This window comes from Salmo salar, chromosome 04 (genome assembly GCF_965601325.2).
Source record: "Salmo salar chromosome 04, fSalSal1, whole genome shotgun sequence".
Lineage (NCBI taxonomy): Eukaryota > Metazoa > Chordata > Actinopteri > Salmoniformes > Salmonidae > Salmo > Salmo salar.
This window is the reverse complement of record NC_138294.1, coordinates 86,852,120-86,870,466: the sequence shown is the minus strand read 5'-3', so window position 1 is coordinate 86,870,466 and position 18,347 is coordinate 86,852,120. Positions and strand designations below refer to the sequence as shown.

Genomic DNA, 18,347 nt, shown 5'->3' with positions numbered 1-18,347 from the left:
ACTACTCACTACTACTCTTGGCATGAGAAGCGGCCATTTTGGATGTTTATAAGTTTGGGTTGTTAAACTCAAGATGTAGATTTATTTCTCTATTAATAGTATCTAAAGTAACAACTTCCCAAATCTGCTGAACAAATTAACCAAACAAAGCATCAGTACCTCAGGCATGGGGGGGTGGGTTCTCTAGAGCTGGGCGGTGTGGGTGTGTGTAGTAAAATACGGTACACACACACACACACACACACACACACACACACACACACACACACACACACACACACACACACACACACACACACACACACACACACACACACACACACACACACGGTTTAGGTTTTTTACTTTACCTTCTATAAATGGTATTTGAATGTTTGGTTTGTTAAATGTGATAAGCTGTGTGTAACATCCATTTGTATATAGTTTACTCTGCTACTTGAGTCATCTCTCTCCACACAGACCTAGCCCTGCCCCGTCACTCAAGCAGCGCATGGTTCCTCAACCAGGAGATAATTGCTTTCAGTCTCTGCATGATCAACACAGCACATGCAACAATGTTGATGACAGCGATGCTGTTTTCACTTTGCTTCTTATTATAGCGTGCTATAATGACTGTTAGTTGGTTTCTTACATCTGCAAATGGATAGTTTGTATTTTCTTAGCAAGCTGGGCCTAAATCGTGTTAGCCGCTAATGCTAATTGCTAGTTAGCTGGCTAGCTAATAAATATACGGAGTCAGAGAAAACGTAACTAACAATACAGCCTGATAATACCAGTGATGGTGTAGACCTAAATCAGCATGTTGTTTGTGCAACAGTATCTTCTAAATCAAAGAGGAATATGCGAAGCAAGAATATGTTAGCTACATGAAGTAGAATAAGAGAAAACATTGGCTACATTTTAAAATGTTATAAGGTCCCCTAAGAAACACTGACCATCCCTTTGGTTCCTATCCGGTCACAATAACTGCTCCCTGGCTTTTCAGTTATTCTCATGTCAAACATTGCATTCAAAGTGTCTACTAATATATTCTAATTCTATAAATCATTTCATTTACATGATTCCAACAGTTCACCCAAGTGTTTTGCTCTAATCTCAATTGCAACATTTCGGTTAAAATAAATAAGGCCTAAATTGTTGGCCTATATCATGCAGCCCTCCATGGCAGAGCAGAAATGATATTAAATGAGTGCAGGAAATGCAGAAATGATAAACCAAAAATAATTTCAGTTGAATTGAACAGTATACAACAAATCAGAATGGATAAAGACCCATTGAAATCACTTAGAATATGTGTTGCCACCCTGGGGTCAAGCAATACTCATAAAATTAAAAAAAGTGAAATACCGTGATATCATATTTTGGCCATATCGCCCTGCCCTAACGTCATCAGTTTGACTGATCAAACACTGCAACACACACACACACACACACACACACACACACACACACACACACACACACACACACACACACACACACACTGAGTTGAGATTCATCACCAGAGCCAGCTACCACCTGGGATACCATCAGGTCCCAGCCCCCTCAACAAGACAGCAGTAAGAACCAACCACATTATCAAGTCTAATTCAGTGAAGACTGACTGAGTAGCACTGACAGATAATAGAAAGGTCTGTGTGTAGCTCAGTGCCGCCTCTGCTTAGCTCAGTGACTCAACATCCATCTCCAGAAGGCTTCTGAGCGTGACTGACTTATTTTACCTTTATTTAACCAGGTAGGCCAGTTGAGAACAAGTTCTCATTTACAACCACGACCTGGCCAAGATAAAGCAAAGCGACAAAAAACAGAGTTACATATGGGATAAACAAAACGTACAGTCAATAACGCAAAAGAAAGAAATGTATTTATGTATAGTGTGTGCAAATGTAGAAGAGAAGGTAGCCAATAAATAGGCCCTCGAGGCAAAAATAAATGACAATTTAGCTTTAACACTGGAGTGATTGATGTGCAGATGATGTGCAAGTAGAGATACTGGGGTGCAAAAGAGCAAGAGGGTAAGTAATAATATGGGGATGAGGTACTGTAGAGGTAGGACGTGAGAATAAAAGAAAAAGGGACGAGTTAACAGGATCCCAGATACTTTACACGCAACCAAGCAGGAGAACAGAGAGCCCACTGGAGCCCACTGGAGCCCACTTCCACTCAAAGTAGAAGGAAAAATGATTTTAAAAAAAAAGAAAATTAAATAACTGAAATAGTTGCATAAGTACTCAGTTCCCTGAGTCAATACATGTTAGAAACACCTTTGGAATCGATTACAGCTGTGAGTAATTTGGGTAAGTCTATAAGAGCGTTGCACACCTCGATTGGTGCAACGTTTATCTATTATTCAAGCTCAGGTGTGCAAAGGATCATGGCTAGACAGTAATGTTCACGTCTTGCCATAGATTTTAAAGCAGATTTAAGTGAAAACTACCTTGGCCATGCAGAAACATTCACTCTCTTCTTGGTAAGCAACTCCAGTGTAGATGTGGCCTTGTGTTTAAGGTTATTGTTCTGCTGAAAAGTGAATTCCTCTCCCAGTCTCTGGTGTACAGTAGACTGGAGCAGGTTCTGGGATCAGCTCCATTACATTTCTTTTTTATCCTGAAAAACTCTCCAGTCTTGGCCAATGTCAAGCATACCCATACCATGACGCAGCCACCACCATCCTTGAAAATAAGAAGGCAGTTACTCAGTGATGTGTTGTTGGATTTGCCCCAAACAGAAGGCTTTGCATTTAGGCCAAAAACAGTATTCCTTTGGTGTTTTTTGTTGTTGTTGCAGTATTACTTTAGTGCCTTGTTACATTTTTAGTCTGTATATTTATATTGTTTTCACTCTGTCATTTAGGTCACTATTGAGGTCATTATTGTAGAGTCACTACAATGTTGCTGATCCATCCTCAGTTCTCTCATCACAGCCATTGAACTCTGTAGCCATTTTAAAAAAATCACCAATGGCTTCATGGTAACATGCCTAGGCAGTTTAATTCCGGTCCTGCAGCTCAGTTCAAAAGGACCACTGTATATTTGACGTGTCTGAGTGTTTTAATAAATAATGCACAGCATAATTATTAATGTGACCATGCTTAAAGAGATATTCAATGTCTGATTTGTTATTGTTACCCATCTACCAATCACTGCCCTTCTTTATGAGGCTTTCTAAAAGCTCCCTGGTCTTTGTACTTGAATCTATGCTTGAAATGCAATACTTGACTGAGGGACCTTACAGATGTACAGTAACAGTCAAAAGTTTGGACACGTACTCAGTTCAATAAAATCAAGGGGTTTTATTTTTACATTGTAGAATAGTGAAAACATCACAACTATGAAATAACACACATGGAATCATGTAGCAACCAAAAAACGAATCAAAATCTATTTTAGATTCTTCAAAATAGCCACCCTTTACCTTGATGACAGCTTTGCATACTCTTAGCATTCTCTCAACCAGCTTCATGAGGTAGTCACCTGGAATGCATTTCAATTAAACAGGTGTGCCTTGTTCAAAGTTCATTTGTGGAATTTCTTTCCTTCAAAATGTATTTGAGCCAACTAGTTATGTTGTGACAAGGTACGGGTGGTATACAGAAGATAGCCCTATTTGGTAAAAGTCAATTTGGTAAAAGTCCATATTATGGCAAGAACAGCTCAATTAAGCAAAGAGAAATGACAGTCCATCGTTACTTTAACACATGAAGGTCAGTCAAGCCGGAACATTTCAAGAACTTTGAAAGTTGCGTCAAGTGAGGTTGCAAAAACCATCAAGCGCTATGATGAAACTGGCTCTCATGAGGACCGCCACAGGAAAAGAAGACCCAGAGTTACCTCTGCTGCAGAGGATACGTTCAGTAGAGTTACCCGCCTCAGAAATTGCAGCCCAAATAAATGCTTCACAGAGTTCAAGTAACAGACATCTGAACATCAACTGTTCAACTGTGTGAATCAGGCCATCATGGTCGAATTGCTGTAAAGAAACCACTACCAAAAGGTCACCAATAAGAAGAGACTTGCTTGGGCCAAGAAACACGAGCAATGGACATTACGCCGGTGGAAATCTGTCCTTTGTTTCTGATGAGTCCAAATTTAAGATTTTTGCTTCCAACCGCCGTGTCTTTGTGAGACGCACAGTAGGTGAATATATTATCTCCACATGGGTAGTTCCCACCGTGAAGCATGGAGGAGGTGTGATGGTGTGGGGGTGCTTTGCTGGTGACCCTGTCGGTGAAATATTTAGAATTCAAGGCACACCTAACCAGCATGGCTACCACAGCATTCTGCAGCGATACGCCACCCTATCTGATTTGAGCATATTGAGACCATCATTTGTTTCCAGGCTGGGTAAGGGCTATTTGCCCAAGAAGGATAGTGATGGAGTGCTGCATCAGATGACCTGGTCTCCACAATCCCTCGACCTCAAACAAATTGAGATGGTGTGGGATGAGTCGGACCACAGAGTGAAGGAAAAGCAGCCAACAAGTGCCCAGCATGTGGGAACTTCTTCAAGACTGTTAGAAAAGCATTCCAGGTGAAGCTGGTTGAGAGAATGCCAAGAGTGTGCAAAGCTGTCAAGGCAAAGGGTGGCTACTTTGAAGAATATCAAATATATTTGAATTTGTTTAACACTTTGATTGCTACTTGATTCCACATGTGTTATTTCATCGTTTTGATGTCTTCACTATTACTCTACAATGTAAAACAATAGTAAAAATATAGAAAAACCCTTGAATGAGTAGGCGTGTCCAAACTTGACTGGTACTGAGTGCGTTTATAAATAAGTGCATTGGAGATTCTGTAAAACCTACCCTAACCAGAAACCATGTATGGATGGCGGCATTTGCACAAAAGTGAAAGCGCAATCCACCGCATCAAACCATGGAAAGAGGTCTGGACAAGGTAGAGACAAGGTGGAGTCGCAATTCAACGGCTCAGACACGAGACGGCTGCTGGCCCAGACGGCATCCCTAGCCGCGTCCTCAGAGCATGCATAGACCAGCTGGCTGGTGTGTTTACGGACATATTTAAAATCGCTCACTATCCCAGTCTGTTGTCCCCACATGCTTCAAGATGGCTAGAATTGTTGCTGTACCCAAGAAGGCAAAGATAACTAAATGACTACCGCCCCGTAGCACTTACTTCTGTCATCATGAAGTGCTTTGAGAGGCTAGTCAAGGATTATATCACCGCCACCTTACCGGCCACCCTAGACGCACTTCAGGTTGCATACCGCCCCAACAGGTCCACAGATGACACAACCGCCATTCACTGCCCTCTCTCATCTGGACAAAAAGAATACCTATGTAAGAATGCTGTTCATTGACTACAACTCAGCATTCAACACCATAGTACCCTCCAAGCTCATCATCAAGCTGGAGGCCCTGGGTCTCAACCCCGCTCTGTGCAACTGGGTCCTGGACTTTGACGGGCCACCCCCAGGTGGTGAAGGTAGGAAACGACTTCTCCACTTAACTGACCCTCAACACTGGGGCCCCACAAGCGTGTGTGCTCAGCCCTCTCCTGTACTCCCTGTTCACCTGACTGCGTGGCCATGCACGCCTCCAACTCAAATCATCAAGTTTGCAGACGACACAACAGTAGTGTGCTTGATTACCAACAACAAGGAGACAGCCTACAGGGAGGAAGTGAGGGCACTTGGTGTGGTGTCAAGAAAACAACCGCTCACTCAATTTCAACAAAACAAAAAGATCGTGGACCTCAGGAAACATCAGAGGGAGCATCCCCCTATCCACATCGAAACGACAGCAGTGAGAAGGTGGAAAGTTGCTGGGCGTACACATCACAGACAAACTGAAATGGTCCTCCCACACAGACAGTGTGGTGAAGGCGCAACAGCGCATCTTCAACCTCAGGAGGCTGAAGAAATTTGTCGTCACCCAAAACCCTGACAAATCGAGAGCATCCTGTGGGGCTGCATCACATCCTGGTAAGGCAACTGTACTGCCCTCAAACACAAGGCTCTCCAGAGGGTTGTGCGGTATGCACATCACATCACCGGGGGCAACACTAACTGCTCTCCATGACACCTACAGCACCCAAAGGCCAAAAAGATTGTCAAGAACAACAACCACCCGAGCCACTGCCTGTTCACACTGCTATCCTCCTGAAGGCACATCAGTACAGGTGCATCAAAGCTGGGACCGAGAGATAGAAGCTGTTTCTCAATCTCAAGGCCATCAGACTGCTAAACAGCAATCACTAACTCAGAGGCTGCTGCCTACATTGAGACATACTCACTGGACACTTCAATAAAATGGATCACTAGCCACTTTATACAATGCTACTTTGATAATGTTTACACATCTTACATTACTCCCATCACAGGTATATACTGTATTTTATACCATCTACGGCACATTGCCTATCCCGCTGGGCCATCGCTCATCCATATACTTATATGTACATATTCTCATTCACCCCTTTAGATGTGTGTATTAGGTAGATGGAGAATTGTTAGATATTACTGCACTGTCGGAACTAGAAGCACAAGCATTTTGCTACACTCGCATTAACATCTGCTAACCATGTGACCAATCAAATTGGATTTGATTTTTGAATAAATAAGGTTACCCCGAAAGCCAGATGGACATGTTTATACTTTATATTTCACCTTTATCATTTTAATTTTATTTCACCTTTATTTAACCAGGTAGGCCAGTTGACAACAAGTTCTCATTTACAACTGCAACCTGGCCAAGATAAAGCAAAGCGACAAAAACAGAGTTACACATGGAATAAACAAAACGTATAGTCAAGAACACAATAGGAAGAAAAAAAGTCTATATACAGTGTGTGCAAATGAGGTGAGATAAGGGAGGTAAGGCAATAAATAGGCCATAGTGGTGAAATAATTACATTTTAGCAATAAAATACTGGAGTGATAGATGTGCAAGTAGAGATACTGGGGTGCAAAGGAGCAAAAAAATAAATAACAATATGGGGATGAGGTAGTTGGATGGGCTATTTACAGATGGGCTATGTACAGGTGCAGTGAACTGTGAGCGGCTCTGACAGCTGGAGCTTAAAGTTAGTGAGGGAGATATGAGTCTCCAGCTTCAGTGATTTTTGCAGTTCGTTCCAGTCATTGGCAGCAGAGAACTGGAAGGAAAGGCGGCCAAAGGAGGAATTGGCTTTGGGGGTGACCAGTGAAATATACCTGTTGGAGCGCGTGCTTCGTGTGGGTGCTGCTATGGTGACCAGTGAGCTGAGATAAGGCGGGGCTTTACCTAGCAAAGACTTATAGATGACCTGGAGCCAGTGGGTTTGGCGACAAATATGAAGCGAACCAGCATACAGGTCGCAGTGGTGGGTAGTATATGGGGCTTTGGTGACAAAACAGATGGCACTGTGATAGACTGCATCCAATTTGCTGAGTAGAGTGTTGAGGCTATTTTGTAAATGACGTCGCCGAAGTCAAGGATCAGTAGGATAGTTTTACGAGGGTATGTTTGGTGGCATGACTGAAGGAGGCTTTGTTGCAAAATAGGAATTTAATTTTAGATTGGAGATGCTTAATGTGAGTCTGGAAGGAGAGTTTACAGTCTAACCAGACACCTAGGTATTTGTAGATGTCCACAAATTAAGTCGGAACCGTCCAGAGTAGTGATGCTGGACCGGCAGGCAGGTGCTGGTATCGATCGGTTGAAGAGCATGCATTCAGTTTTACTTGCATTTAAGAGCAGTTGGAGGCCACAGAAGGAGAGTTGTATGGCATTGAAGCTCGTCTGGAGGGTTGTTAACACAGTGTCCAAAGAAGGGCCAGAAGTAAACAGAATGGTATCGTCTGCGTAGAGGTGGGTCAGAGAATCACCAGCAGAAAGAGAGACATCATTGATATATACAGAGAAAAGAGTCGGCCCGAGAATTGAACCCTGTGGCACCCCCATAGAGACTGCCAGAGGTCCAGACCACAGGTCCTCCAATTTGACACACTGATCTCTGTCTGAGAAGTAGTTGAACCAGGCGAAGCAGTCATTTGAGAAACCAAGGCTATTGAGTCTGCCGATAAGAATGTGGTGATTGACAGTGTCGAAATCCTTGGCCAGGTCTATGAATACAGCTGCACAGAATTGTCCCTTGTTGATGGAGGTTATGATATAATTTAGGACCTTGAGCGAGGCTGAGGTGCACCCATGACCAGCTCGGAAACCAGATTGCATTGCGGAGAAGTTACGGTGGGATTCGAAATGGTCAGTGATCTGTTTGTTAACTTGGCTTTCGAAGGTTTTAGTAAGGCAGGGCAGGATAGATGTAGGTCTTTAGCAGTTTGGGTCTATAGAGTGTCTCCCCCTTTGAAGGGGGGGGGGTGACTGTGGCAGCTTTCCAATCTTTAGGGATTTCAGACGATACGAAAGAGAGGTTGAACAGGCTAGAAATAGGGGTTGCAACAATTGCGGCAGATCATTTTAGAAAGAGAGGGTCCAGAATGTCTAGCCCTGCTGATTTGTAGGGGTCCAGATTTTGCAGCTCTTTCAGAACATCAGCTATCTGGATTTGGGTGAAGAAGAAATGGGGGAGGCTTGGGCAAGTTGCTGTGGGGGGAGCAGGGTTGTTGACCAGGGTAGGGGTGGCAAGGTGGAAAGCATGGCCAGCCGTAGAAAAATACTTATTGAAATTCTCAATGATAGTGGATTTATCGGTGGTGACAGTGTTTCCTAGTCTCAGTGCAGTGGGAGGAGGTGCTCTTATTCTCCATGGACTTTACAGTGTCTTAGAACTTTTGTGAGTTTGTGCTGCAGGATGCAAACTTCTGTTTGAAAAAGCTAGCCTTTGCTTTCCTAACTGCCTGTGTATATTGGTTCCTAACTTCCATGAAAAGTTGCATAACGCGGGGGCTATTTGATGCTAATGCAGTTCGCCACAGGATATTTCTGTACTGGTCAAAGGCAGTCAGGTCTGGAGTGAACCACGGGCTATATCTGTTCCTGGGTCTACATTTTTTGAATGGGGCATGTTTATTTAATATTGTGAGAAAAGCACTTTTAAAAGAATACCCAGGCATCTTCTACTGATGGAATGAGGTCAATATCCTTCCAGGATATCTGGGCCATGTCGTTTAGAAATGCCTAATCGTTGAAGTGTTTTAGGGAGCGTTTTGACAGTGATGAGGGGTGGTCGTTTGACCTCTGACCCATTACGGACGCAAGTGATCGCTGAGATCCTGGTTGAAGACAGCAGAGGTGTATTTGGAGGGCAAGTTGGTCAGGATGAGATCTAAGGAGGGTGCCCATGGTTACGGATTTGATCATTTGTGTGAGATTGAGTGCATCAAACTTAAATTGTAGGATGGCTGGGGTGTTAAGCATGTCCCAGTTTAGGTCACCTAACAGCACAAGCTCTGAAGATAGATGGGGGGGCAATCAATTCACATATGGTGTCCAGGGCACAGCTGGGGGCAGAAGGTGGTTTATAGCAAGCGGCAACGGTGAGAGACTTGTTTCTGGAAAGGTGGATTTTTAAAAGTAGAAGCTCAATTGTTTGGCCACAGACCTGGATAGCATGGCAGAACGCTGCAGTAGATTGCAACTCCGCCCCCTTGTAGGCCTACCTACCTGTCACAAGAAAAAAAAGTTACCATGATGAGATGATCTGTCTATGGCCTTATAGCTGAGGTCTGTGCTCCATTTTGAGACGGGCTGTTGGTCCCCACCGTGAACATTGGTGAATCATCATGCAGAGACAAGGCAATAGAGAAGCTACACTTAGACATCAAATATCATTTAACAGTTCTATTCCACTCAAACTCAGCAAAAAAAAGAAACGTCCCTTTTTCAGGACTCTGTCTTTCAAAGATAATTGGTAAAAATCCAAATAATTTCACAGATCTGATAGTAAAGTGTTTAAACACTGTTTCCCATGCTTGTTCAATGAACCATAAACAATGAACTGAACACGCACCTGTGGAACGGTCGTTAAGACACTAAGAGCTTACAGACGTTGGGCAATTAAGGTCACAGTTATGAAAACTTAGGACACTAAAGCTGCCTAAAGCGGCCCAGGGTTGCTGCTCATCTGCGTGAACGTGCCTTAGGCATGCTGCAAGGAGGCATGAGGACTGCAGATGTGGCCAGGGCAATACATTGCAATGTCCGTACTGAGAGATGCCTAAGACAGCGCTACAGGGAGACAGGACGGACAGCTGATCGTCCTCGCAGTGGCAGACCACGTGTAACACCACCTGCACAGGATCGGTACATCCGAATATCACACCTACGGGACAGGTACAGGATGGCAACAACAATTGCCCAAGTTACACCAGGAACGCACAATCCCTCCATCAGTGCTCAGACTGTCCACAATAGGCTGGGAGAGGCTGAACTGAGGGCTTGTAGGCCTGTTGTAAGGCAGGTCCTCACCAGACATCACCGGCAACAACGTCGCCTACGGGCACAAACCCACAGTCGCTGGACCAGACAGGACTGGCAAAAAGTGCTCTTCACTGACGAGTCGTGGTTTTGTCTCACCAGGGGTGATGGTCGGATTCGCGTTTATCGTCGAAGGAATGAGCGTTACACCGAGGCCTGTACTCTGGAGCGGGATCGATTTGAAGGTGGAGGGTCGGTCATGGTCTGGGGCGGTGTGTCACAGCATCATCGGACTGAGCTTGTTGTCATTGCAGGCAATCTCAACGCTGTGCGTTACAGGGAAGACATCCTCCTCCCTCATGTGGTACCCTTCCTGCAGGCTCATCCTGACATGACCCTCCAGTATGACAATGCCACCAGCCATACTGCTCGTTCTGTGCGTGATTTCCTGCAAGACAGGAATGTCAGTGTTCTGCCATGGCCAGCGAAGAGCCTGGATCTCAATCCCATTGAGAACGTCTGGGACCTGTTGGATCGGAGGGTGAGGGCCAGGGCCATTCTCCCCAGAAATGTCTGGGAACTTGCAGGTGCCTTGGTGGAAGAGTGGGGTAACATCTCACAGCAAGAACTGGCACATCTGGTACAGTCCATGAGGAGGAGATGCACTGCAGTACTTAATGCAGCTGGTGGCCACACCAGATATTGACTGTTACTTTTGACCCCCCCCCCCCCCCCGAAAATAAACACAGTGGACAGTGAGAGGACGTTTCTTTTTTTTGCTGAGTTTATAAATAATTTATTAAAATTTACCGGTTTCTCAGTTGTTTATCCTGGGAAAAGGGAGTAGTTTTGGGTCGTAAGTCTTGGTAACCAGGTTTCCGCCACTCAACCCTAGTCTGTTTTACATAGGGCAGGGTCTGTGTTTTACGTAGGGTAAGGGTCTGTGTTTTACGTAGGGTAAGGGTCTGTGTTTTACGTAGGGTAAGGGTCTGTGTTTTACGTAGGGTAAGGGTCTGTGTTTTACGTAGGGTAAGGGTCTGTGTTTTACGTAGGGTAAGGGTCTGTGTTTTACGTAGGGTAAGGGTCTGTGTTTTACGTAGGGTAAGGGTCTGTGTTTTACGTAGGGTAAGGGTCTGTGTTTTACGTAGGGTAAGGGTCTGTGTTTTACGTAGGGTAAGGGTCTGTGTTTTACGTAGGGGCTGTGTTTTACGTAGGGTCTGTGTTTTACGTAGGGTAAGGGTCTGTGTTTTACGTAGGGTAAGGGTCTGTGTTTTACGTAGGGTAAGGGTCTGTGTTTTACAAACATTAAGTCAGCAGCCCCAGCCAGACGACAGAGCCGGCGTGCTGGCTCATTTCTCTTACACAAACACAGGGGTACAAAAAAGCTTTTTTTAAACCACCCTTCATGTGGGTGGGGGGTGCAAGCTGCAAATACAAGTCACCACACACGCACGTTCTCAAAGCAACATCCTTTGTTATAGTACGTTCAGCGTGCAGAGAGGCCTGTGTCTTCTTTCACTACACACACGCTCAGAGTCGCGGTCTTCACAAGTAACACCAGCAGACAAAAAGAGAAGTTGTAAATATTCTTGTGAATGACACACACAGTCCATATTACCGGATGGGTGTGGGTGCGTGTGGTGTGGCCTGAAGTAGCAAGGACACTAAGCGCCAGTCCCAATGGTCTGTGTGGACAGAAGGTTCAAGTCCTCTTAACATGAAGGAAACAACTGAAATATACTCTGCTTGCTTGTGTTTATCACCATTTGTAACAATTAAAACCAACTCATTAAATGACAACCAATGTTTTTGACCATGTTAATGTCATCAACCCCACTCAAATATTCCAGCTTTGAGTATGTAAAACACAGGGTGAAAACTTTTGCTGTCACAAAACAAAATGTTTTTCCCCCCCTATCAGTTTCAAAATAAAAGGAGATGTGGCTTCCATAATGATAGCACAGGTTTTGACTAGGGGTAAGACAGACATGACTAAATATATGTGCTATGCTAGGATAACAGTAACACCAAGGCACAACCCAACTCTGACCAACGGTGACAATGTATGGTCTAAAATGGAGGAGTCTCCCCTACAGTGCCCATGGTCGTGATCTGAGAATACTGTAGAAAAAGGTTTTCCCAATAGAAAACGACTATAAATCCAGATAGTCCACTTTAGTTTCCATTTGGTGCCTAATGAACACTCCGTCCAGGAGTTCCAGGGCCAGACAAAGCGTGAAATAGGTCTCCCGTCCTGTACTAACATAGGAATGTTATGTCTGTGTCTAAGAAACTGGCAAACCGATACATCTTCCCCTGTAATGTTGCTAGTACCTGCTATAGCCGAGCAGATCGCTTGAAGGAACAAGGGGCTTCCCTAGTTCATAACCTTTTATTTTCTTCTGAGTTACCCCTAAATACATTAGAAATATTCAGAAATATTCCCTCATGCACAGCAGATTTATTTACCCTTACTTTACCAGGTAAACTGACTGACAACATATTCTCTTTGATAATTAGGCTTATGGCCTTACGAGTTCCCCAAGCCCAAAAGTACTGCCATACAGCAATAACCTACCTAATGGTGTTTGTGTTCACCAGTAAGAGATTAGTTTGCAGGACATGTTTGTTTGTGGTCATGTTGTCTACAGGTGTAATAATAATAATAAACCAGATTACAGAACAGCTCCTGTCTTCTCCCTATGAAAACAATCCATCTCGGTGTCAGAGAGCAAGAAGTAATCATGGAGGGTTTGTAACAGAAAAGCATTCCCACACACTTTGAACAGCAGCTCCCTCTCTGCAACCACCAAACTCATTGTCGTGAGTCGTTGTAACCAACTTGGTAATCCAAGTACTGGGAGTCGCTGCTGTCAACTACAAAAGGCAGGCTGTGGCGGGTTTGTCGGCATAGGGGAACGAGCCGTTCATTGTGCCACATACACTATTCAGCTGAGACATGTAGCTATTAAAACTTAAAATAACACTTCCTTTTCCTTGTGTTGTTGGCTGTGAGGGATTAGAGAGCGGGACATTGGTCACGTTCAGCAGGAAATATACAGTGGAACGTTGGAGATAGACATTTCATGAACAGACCCGACAAGATTGCTTCTTCTACATGTCCGAGAGGCATGTTTGTTCCACAGAATATATTTATATGTGAATGTTCCACAATGTGGTGCCCTACTGAACGCAACCCTGGTTTACAGCCAAGAGAGGAAAGGGTATTCCCTTAAGCAAACATATCTACGAGCACACACACACACACACGGGAAGTCAGTTCACAGCTAGCAACGAAAGAGACGCTATCTGTAACAAGACGTTTATTTTTCCATGAAGTCGTCACAGCCACACACAGATCTCAGGGTAGGTTCTCGCTCTGTGCAACAAAGGACTGCTGGTTCTCACTAATGATACAGCGCAGCAGCAGCCCTCCTCTATGGCTAAAAAGCACCAGCCACCATGCAAAAATAATCAGGCCGTAGACTCAGGACCATTGTAAAGGTGCCAAGTTCAGTAAAACATCCATTAAGCAGCACCACATCTACATCTGATTAAGGCTTTAGAGGAAGGCTTTGATCCAATAAAACCCACTGAGGAAAAGACGTGAAGCATTATACTGCATCATCAACAGATTGTAGCCTATAAAAACACCCCTTTGAGCACATTGAGGGATGGTCCTGGATATTTGCCGTTGTTCCGCTTTCTCCCAGAAGTAGAAGAAGAGAGTTTCCTCAACGTATGAATGTTATGATTATGGTACTAAGTCTAAAGACCAAATATGTGAGTGTGCTGTGTTAAGCACGTCGCCTTGGCCCCCTCTGTTCCTCAATTGAGCGTGCCATAGTGGAATCCAGAATGATCACTAAATGCCAGTCTCTTCCCCTTGTTACAGTAGCCTACCATGGCATGAGTGTGTAACTTTTAACCAATGTGTAATACAACTAATGAGGTTGAAATGGAAACAGATAAATCAAGTTCTCTCTATCCGTTGTGTATTTTACAGAATATCCCGCAGAAACACTTCCTCCTTATCAACTTGATTGACTGCCTCTCAGGTGAAATATCCATTCACATGGAATGGTAGACTGTCTATAGCAGGAATGACATGTAATAATATGTTATTTATTTATCTTTAAATGAAAGGTGGAATAGTTGTTCTCAAATGAGCTCAAGCCTAAAGTTATTCCATAGTCCAAAGACCTTACATGTTCTGTTTAAAAGGGCGAATTGGCTCTGGAAGTAAAAAACTAAAATAAAATACACCCTCCTCTAAAAACGGGAATCGATTACCAACTGCGGTACGGTTTTAGACACATAAATCCCTGTACTTTAATATCACATGAAAATGATTTTAAAAAAAATGCAAAAAACACACTTACTGTATGTACACTGTTTTAACACAGTTGCAGCCGAAAATCTTTCAGTGACAACACGTTTGTGGCGTCCATCTTTCGTTTACACACAGGTGTTCAGAAGAGCCAGAAAGCTCATTAGCACAGGTAGTCCACGGTCTTCTGTCTGCTTTCCGTAGAAACACGCTGTAACGTGGAAATATGGGGGGGACCCTAACCCTATTTAAAAAAGGTATGTATCACTTTTACCTTTTGTTTTATAATTATGTATCGCTGATATGGAAAGATAAGGTCCTTATGCTTCTATTGCAAGCGATGCATGTTAATGTTCAGACCGAGCATCGAACAAATCCCCCGTATAGAAGATGTGTCATGTAATGGAACAGAGTCATGATCAAAAAGCTAGATGGTACCATAATGTGTAAAGGCTATTCCTATTGTTGACTATAGCCCCAAATTAAATTGTTACTGTATTGCACTATGCAATAAGGCTGGTCTACGCCCCCCCCCCAAAAAACAAAAATACATTCATGAATGCATTACAAAACCGATGCGATAGACGTCCAGCCTAAATACAGGTGTTACAATAATAGCATACTATATTATTAATGTGGTCGAATAATAGTTATCCGTGATAAGGAGCGTTCGTGTTCAGTGCGTTGTTTCCCCACGTACACACAACTTTGTTTAAAGCGATAAACGCAATGTAGCTCGGTGAAGTGTGATTAAAAGAAAATGAAATCACAAAACGGGCAGTAGCGTCAAGCATAAGATCAGTCAACAGATGTAGGGTGGAAGGAACATTTGCAGGATGTATGCGACAGATATTCCTGTTTTTCAATAAGGCGCGGGAAATAATGTAACCAACTTCCCTAAACTGCTCAATGAAATCCGTGACTGTGGAAGAATTACATTTAACACTCAACCAGGTAAACTGAATAACAGTAAACAGCAACAATGTTACTCACCGTTCGGTCCATATTTTTCAAAATTAGATTTCACTTGTTCAAGTGTGAGTCCAGTGTTTTCGTTCACACTGAAGTTCTCTAAAACTTCAGAAGCGGATTTCGTGTGCGCGCTATCCATCTCGGAGAGAGAACTGACTAACTAAACAATTCAATTAAAAGGCATGTAGTTAAATATGGAACATCTATTACGACAATAAAGGTGTCATATACAGTCGTTTTCCGCGGAGGTGGATCTGCCTGCCAGACGGTCACCTGCCTCCTCTTCTGCGAGCTGCGCCGCCGGATTCCTGTTCAAGACAACTGTATTTGCCAATAGATCCTACTGCAGTCAGCGCTTCATCAGAACCACAAGGTGTGATGTGTTGAGACTGCGCAGGGAACGCCTCTCTCCGTCAGCGTGAACACTCCCTTGCCTTCCTATTGGTTCTCATTACCTGAGTGGAAAGCTGTTCTAAACTCCCATCGTTTTGGTAAACCAAATACGGACCGCCCGTGTCTTCTCGGTTTAGGCCTATAGTTCTTATGCACCGCATATGAAAAGTCACAGGAGGTAATAATATGTCATTCTCAAGATACAGATGTTTCATATGTCATTAGTTCATGCTTGTGGTTATGGATCTCTTCCCTTTTGGCACATCATCTTGTGCACAAAGAAAATCTGACTTTTAAAAGCTTATAATCTGTTAACTCATACCCCAAAAATGTGGTAGACTCGTCCTATACTCGTATTTATGACAAAAGCATAAATGAGAGAGAAAAAAAAAACACTTCAAAAATCCCACCTCAAACTTGCTTTCTATTTCCTCATAGAGGATGACGTCATGTTTTTGTGTGAGACGTCTCATTGGCTGAGCTGGCCAATCAGCTGTTTACTTGTCATTAATACTTTTATTGACCAGTATATGCCCAGACCATTCTGTTGTTGTGATATGTATGGCCACACCATTCAAACACAGAAAAGCTGTTTTTATACATACTTCATTACACATACATACATACATACTTATTTCATATTGTAATTCATAATATACTGCTCACAAAAATAAAGGGAACACTTAAACAACACATCCTAGATCTGAATGAAAGAAATAATCTTATTAAATACTTTTTTCTTTACATAGTTGAATGTGCTGACAACAAAATCACACAAAAATAATCAATGGAAATCCAATTTATCAACACATGGAGGTCTGGATTTGGAGTCACACTCAAAATTAAAGTGGAAAACCACACTACAGGCTGATCCAACTTTGATGTAATGTCAATAAAACAAGTCAAAATGAGGCTCAGTAGTGTGTGTGGCCTCCACGTGCCTGTATGACCTCCCTACAACGCCTGGGCATGCTCCTGATGAGGTGGCGGATGGTCTCCTGAGGGATCTCCTCCCAGACCTGGACTAAAGCATCCACCAACTCCTGGACAGTCTGTGGTGCAACGTGGCGTTGGTGGATGGAGCGAGACATGATGTCCAAGATGTGCTCAATTGGATTCAGGTCTGGAGAACGGGCGGGCCAGTCCATAGCATCAATGCCTTCCTCTTGCAGGAACTGCTGACACACTCCAGCCACATGAGGTCTAGCATTGTCTTGCATTAGGAGGAACCCAGGGCCAACCGCACCAGCATATGGTCTCACAAGGGGTCTGAGGATCTCACCTCGGTACCTAATGGCAGTCAGGCTACCTCTGGCGAGCACATGGAGGGCTGTGCGGCCCCCCAAAGAAATGCCACCCCACACCATGACTGACCCACCGCCAAACCGGTCATGCTGGAGGATGTTACAGGCAGCAGAACGTTCTCTACGGCGTCTCAAGACTCTGTCACGTCTGTCACGTGCTCAGTGTGAACCTGCTTTCATCTATGAAGAGCACAAGGCGCCAGTGGCGAATTTGCCAATCTTGGTGTTCTCTGGCAAATGCCAAACGCCCTGCACGGTGTTGGGCTGTAAGTACAACCCCCACCTGTGGACGTCGGGCCCTCATACCACCCTCATGGAGTCTGTTTCAGACAGTTTGAGCAGACACATGCACATTTGTGGCCTGCTGGAGGTCATTTTGCAGGGCTCTGGCAGTGCTTCTCCTGCTCCTCCTTGCACAAAGGCGGAGGTAGCGGTCCTGCTGCTGGGTTGTTGCACTCCTATGGCCTCCTCCACATCTCCTGATGTACTGGCCTGTCTCCTGGTAGCGCCTCCATGCTCTGGACACTACGCTGACAGACACAGCAAACCTTCTTGCCACAGCTCGCATTGATGTGCCATCCTGGATGAGCTGCACTACCTGAGCCACTTGTGTGGGTTGTAGACTCCGTCTCATGCTACCACTAGAGTGAAAGCACCGCCAGCATTCAAAAGTGACCAAAACATCAGCCAGGAAGCATAGGAACTGAGAAGTGGTCTGTGGTCCCTATCTGCAGAACCACTCCTTTATTGGGGGTGTCTTGCTAATTGCGTATAATTTCCACCTGTTGTCTATTCCATTTGCACAACAGCATGTGAAATTTATTGTGAATCAGTGTTGCTTCCTAAGTGGACAGTTTGATTTCACAGAAGTGTGATTGACTTGGAGTTACATTGTGTTGTTTAAGTGTTCCCTTTATTTTTTTGAGCAGTGTATATAATATTTCTGTAAACACTGGACAGCTTATTTAAAAGACTCCTAAAGACAGTTTCATAAAATGAGACTTTCCTGATTTTGTACTTCTCG

At 43.9% G+C, this 18,347-nt stretch overlaps 1 protein-coding gene across 1 annotated transcript in view; it reads right to left on the bottom strand.

Moving 5' to 3' along the window:
• The window catches only part of LOC106603933 (sarcoplasmic/endoplasmic reticulum calcium ATPase 1), a 104,123-nt gene extending 88,133 nt beyond the window's left edge, over positions 1-15,990 (bottom strand). The window contains exon 1 of the mRNA XM_014198187.3: positions 15,648-15,990. Within this exon, the coding sequence (XP_014053662.1) occupies positions 15,648-15,765 (118 nt within the window). The 5' untranslated portion in view covers positions 15,766-15,990. The remainder of the gene's footprint in view (positions 1-15,647) is intronic.
• Positions 15,991-18,347: the final 2,357 nt, after the last annotated feature.